Source organism: Colias eurytheme, chromosome 6 (genome assembly GCF_061535395.1).
Source record: "Colias eurytheme isolate Ceu_HAF_F1 chromosome 6, ilColEury1 Martin Lab GWU primary, whole genome shotgun sequence".
NCBI classification, from domain to species: domain Eukaryota; kingdom Metazoa; phylum Arthropoda; class Insecta; order Lepidoptera; family Pieridae; genus Colias; species Colias eurytheme.
In genome coordinates this window covers 9,178,212-9,182,914 of record NC_142985.1, presented here as the reverse complement: position 1 = coordinate 9,182,914, position 4,703 = coordinate 9,178,212, and the positions used below count along the sequence as shown (strand labels likewise).

General features: G+C 31.1%; 1 protein-coding gene across 1 annotated transcript; it reads right to left on the bottom strand.

Annotated features, from left to right (window-relative positions):
- Nucleotides 1-49: 49 nt before the first annotated feature.
- Nucleotides 50-4,010, bottom strand: LOC149907898 (phenoloxidase-activating factor 3-like). Its single transcript, XM_090103294.1, has 9 exons — nucleotides 3,902-4,010; nucleotides 3,382-3,493; nucleotides 2,735-2,878; nucleotides 2,342-2,397; nucleotides 1,956-2,045; nucleotides 1,711-1,802; nucleotides 1,129-1,414; nucleotides 560-747; nucleotides 50-274 (listed from the first exon to the last, which is right to left on the bottom strand). The coding sequence occupies exons 1-9, from the start codon at nucleotides 4,008-4,010 to the stop codon at nucleotides 50-52; spliced, it is 1,302 nt and encodes a 433-aa protein (XP_089959420.1).
- Nucleotides 4,011-4,703: the final 693 nt, after the last annotated feature.

Genomic DNA, 4,703 nt, shown 5'->3' with positions numbered 1-4,703 from the left:
TACTGATAAAACATTTAATATATTTTTTATTTTCCTTATAATATTAAAACTACCAAAAACCAGGTGAACGCTCTACTATCCATTTTGAGAAGTCTCTGTAAGTGGTATTCTTGCCGTTGAGACCTAGTCCAAAATAGAAAGTGTATGGAAACCATTCAGTGTCGAAAGTAATTGTTAAGTTGTATCCACCGACTCCCTCTATTTTAGGCGTTACCAGACGATTTGGCATTAAAAGACGTGCACACACAATTGTACACTCGATTCCAGCTGATATCTGTAATAAAACACCATATAAATATTTTTGCACAATTATTCGTCGTTCGGCTTTACTTAATCGACTCACATTCAGAAGTTAACCCTAAATAAATAAAACAGGTCAGCAACAAAACTACGGTTATAAAATAAAAAAAATACGGTTTGAAATGATGAAAAAGAAAAAATTATGATCTAAATGTAAGTAATGCCCTTCAAATAAAAAACAATATTAATTCATTTAAAAAGGTCCATTAACATAACAAATGTGCAATTAAGATTAAGAACATTGTTTGTGTTTCGTTACCTTCATAATGATATTCAGTTTCCCAGGAGGATCAGCGTTTACTTCAAAGTTTTCGGAATAAAAGAATGCTGTAGTGCTTTGTTTTTTTAAGCTTTTGAAACACATATTTCCCGATACAAATGTTCGCGCACGCCACCCGGATCTTTGTGGTTTTCTTGCTCTTAAATATCCTTTGTTTATTCCCATTGCTAAAATTATTTTTATTTTATTATGTAAGGCTATTTTATAGTATACCTTATATATGCAGTTACTCAAATTGTTGCCTTAATTACATTAATGTAGCTGTGAAGAAATTTTGTTTGTTTGGATGTTAATTCAGTCACATGTATAAATTAAGATCTAATGTTGTTATTGTTTTATCTAATTCCCAGGCGGATTAAATAATATGTACTAAATACAACAATGGTTCAAATTACGAAAGGCTCTTATAAAATGCATTCATCTTTCTACATTATAAGCAAATTAACATAATTTTGAATAGACTTCCGTCAACAGTTATTAATAAAGACATTTTAAAATATTATAAAAATATGGAATGCATTCGTGTCACCGTTAGCAATTTTACTCACCAGGACCGCCATCAACTAACTGAAAAGTTTCTGGATATGGCCGCGGTAAAACATTAGCGGTGATGAAATTAATAATCCAGTTTACGTATGGATAAACGTCAATATAAAGAGGTGGTTCTTTGTTCAATCTGTTCCTCATAGAACGTCGGTTACATGGGGCTCCACCAGCGGCAATCCCCATGAGTTGGAAGGTGCCTTCAAGTGCGTGGGTGACTAAGGGAGCCCCTGGACGAATGCCACATCCAGAACTACATAACACGTGGGTGACACCTTCGCTGCCCAGTTTCTGCAATTGTTCTTATTTTTTTATTTCAAGATCAATGAGGGAAACAGTATATAATATGATATTGGCCTTAAAAATCCAAAATCACAAAACAAAACTGATGCAATCATTAAAATGATTACATTAATGCGGTCATTTCATAAATGCAAAAAAATAGGTAGTTTAAAATTAACTTGCGGCGTTGAAATCTTTGAATTATATTTTTATAAAAAAATACAAAGAATATATTTTCTCTGCTAGTTCTCTAATGAGGTTTGTAAGAAAGTATGTTAAGTGTGTAAGTATTTCAAAAATCTTACGCTGCGCATTCGTAATTTTCTGCACTCTTTGTGCGTATAAAACTTTAACGTCTTTTTTGCCATTTTCTCAGAGTCAAAGTCCCTCGGTACAGCTATAAAACATAAGAAATTAAGTACTTTTCTGGTTATTTAAGAATTTTAAATAATAAAGAAATAATCACAATCATAATAAAGTAAGTATGTAGTCCTTACTAAATTAAACATTCAATAGTTAAGGTAGGTAATTAATTACTAGGTATACTTACAACTTAAATAATCAACCATGAAAACAAATTTGTTCCTGCGTTTCTTTTCACGCTCGTCAATTGAGGGCAAACATATAGGTATCATATATTCTGAAATTTACACAAAAACAATAAAATATAAAAATGGGCAATATAAAAAAATAAGCTAAAATTATTCTTAATGAAATTAAATCGAATTGTCGTATCGACTGTCGTCGCATATCATGAGCATAATATACTTTTGTGAAAAAAGAGTTCATGCATTAAAACAATTTACATAATACATATTTAATAATCGCAAAAATCCAAAAGCTTTTACTACAGATTATAGCCTAAATATTGTAGAGAAACAATAACATTATTTACATTTATATGATACCTACAGTGCAATACAAGATAAAGCTTACCCGATTTAACCGGCCTTAAAAGCTTCACTAAAGCGAGGCTGTTGCCAACTCCAAATCTGCAGCAGATGTTTTTTTTCAAATAAATGACATATTTAAGATTAAGTGTACAAAATCTTCCTTAAATAAACAAATTAGGTTATTTTAGGAACATTTTTAATAGAGGATACATCTCTACATTTATAAAGCTGTTATTATATGAGTTTGGGATAATGAATTAAAAATACATTTATTAGACAGGATGAATAAATACGTAAATACTGAGATTTCGTCTTCAAACACAAACATACATATATTATTATTAAATAATTCCTACATTTATTTTTAAATGTGAAACAGCTTTAGCGAAATGTATTAGTTGCATTTTTGATATGACTGACTTATTACTCAATATACCTAGAATACTCAGGATGTGGGCTGATATCAATGAGAGGGATCTCCAGATAAGCTCTTGGACACGACACTCCCATTTTCGTCTGTGACCGAGTGAGGCCGCAATCTTCTTCATCTCGAACGTATTCCCCGAATAAAACATTGCCCCTGGGAAAATGTTCTCGTAATTAGATACGCAATAATAAATATTATCATTTATACACGTAGAAAATAAGTAAATAAATAGAAATATTATTTTCATAATTATATGAATTGATCAAATATTATGAACAGCAATGGAAGAAGTTTCTGGAGGTTTTATACTAATTTGTGCTTTTTATGTTGTTGATTATTTAAAGAATACAATTCTGTAAGGTTTTACTAAGATTTTACTAAGATTCCTAATTAATATTCCGGTTCTGGTAAGCGTTTTCACTATATGGCCAGTCATGGATGCCAAAATCGCGAAATGTTAACGATTTAATGATAGTCAAATTTTGGCAATTTCACGAACATTTTACGATATTCTCAAGATTTGGTCACCACATATAGATCGTTCGAACTGTGGAAAGAGGCATTAAAGATTGTTTGAGTGTTGCTAATATATTAAATAATAGGTACCAGAATAATTTATAAATAATAGCAGTCATCGATTATACTCTTTTACTTACAGTTTATAGTTCTTGGGTAAGAGAAGCATGTCAGTGGCAGTGCCGATAGCAAATTGTTTGTGTACAAGAACTACTCTCGGAGCCTTGCTATGATGCGGCAAGCCTGTGGTTACTGAACAGAAATTAACATTCACTAAAAAACTTGCACTAAATGTTATATGTAGAGTAATTTTTTAGAATCTCTTGACGTCTTGAATGTTCAACGTGGTAATGCTAGTAAAAATATTGTATGAAATAATATGTAGTTTAAAAAAACTAAAAAACACGCTTTTCATAGAAAACCGAACTAAAAAATAGAAAATTTTATCAAATTATTGTATTGTCATCGGTCCTCAATAAATCTACAAAGTTTGAACGAAATCTGGCCGTTTAAAGTGGGTCAAAATCGCGCCCAAAGAAGTCGGTTACAAACATACAGTCGGTTACAAACATACAGGTGAAGCTAATATAAAGCGTGTAAAAAGGTTTTTCATTAAAAGTAATATTTAGTATGTGTTATAATGATATAAAAAAGACTTACCATGAAGATACTGTACAAAGCCAAGCCACGGGAATGTCCGCTCTTTAAGTACACCGTCTGGAGGCTTCAAGCCGAAGTCATCATGACACGTCGAGAAATCGCGCACCATACATTTTGTTGATAAAATGTAACCTGAAAATTCATTCGATACATTTCGATATGTTTTTGAATATTCCTCTTTACTATTAATCGGTCTATCATAGTATTTTCTACAAGTTAAGAAGAAACCAACAAAAATGAATCTATAAAAATTATTTTAAATTTTAAAAATTATTAAATTATTACGGTAACCAAGATGATGAAATCAAGTCATCTCATAAGTCATAATCTATCTAGTTTAAATTTAGTGAAAAATAGAAACGAACCCAATACTATGGTGATAATACGCAGCATTGGTCCTCACTAAATTTTGAAAGAATGCGAGTAAGATTGCATCCAATCGTTTGTAAACATTTTTTTGTTGTGAGCAGTTTGCTATGTGCACAATGGAAATATCTTAAGATGTTTTGCCATATTTACTTGTCCGCCATTAGGTATCGATTGCAAAGGAAAACTGTGAAAATTATTCAAGAAACTTTATCAATCAAAGTTGGGCGTTGGTTGATGAAAATGTTCGAGTTTCCTTATTCTTGTAAACCACGCTAACCATAAGCACCAAAATGATGAAGCTATCTATTTGTAAAGATTTGATAATTAATTTTAAGATTAATTTGAATAAAACTTAGGATCTGGATAGACTTGCAATATAACAAAAGTATCCCTTTAAACGGTAACCGACATTATATTTGGCTTTTACCTTTCA

Coding starts and splice junctions, on each gene's coding strand:
- LOC149907898 (XM_090103294.1), bottom strand. CDS start 4,010: ATGGTGCGCGATTTCTCGACGTGTCATGATGACTTCGGCTTGAAGCCT. Junction 1,803..1,955: donor CATGGTTGATTATTTAAGTT/GTAAGTATACCT, acceptor TATGTTTTATAG/CTGTACCGAGGGACTTTGAC. Junction 748..1,128: donor GTTAGTTGATGGCGGTCCTG/GTGAGTAAAATT, acceptor AAATAATTTTAG/CAATGGGAATAAACAAAGGA.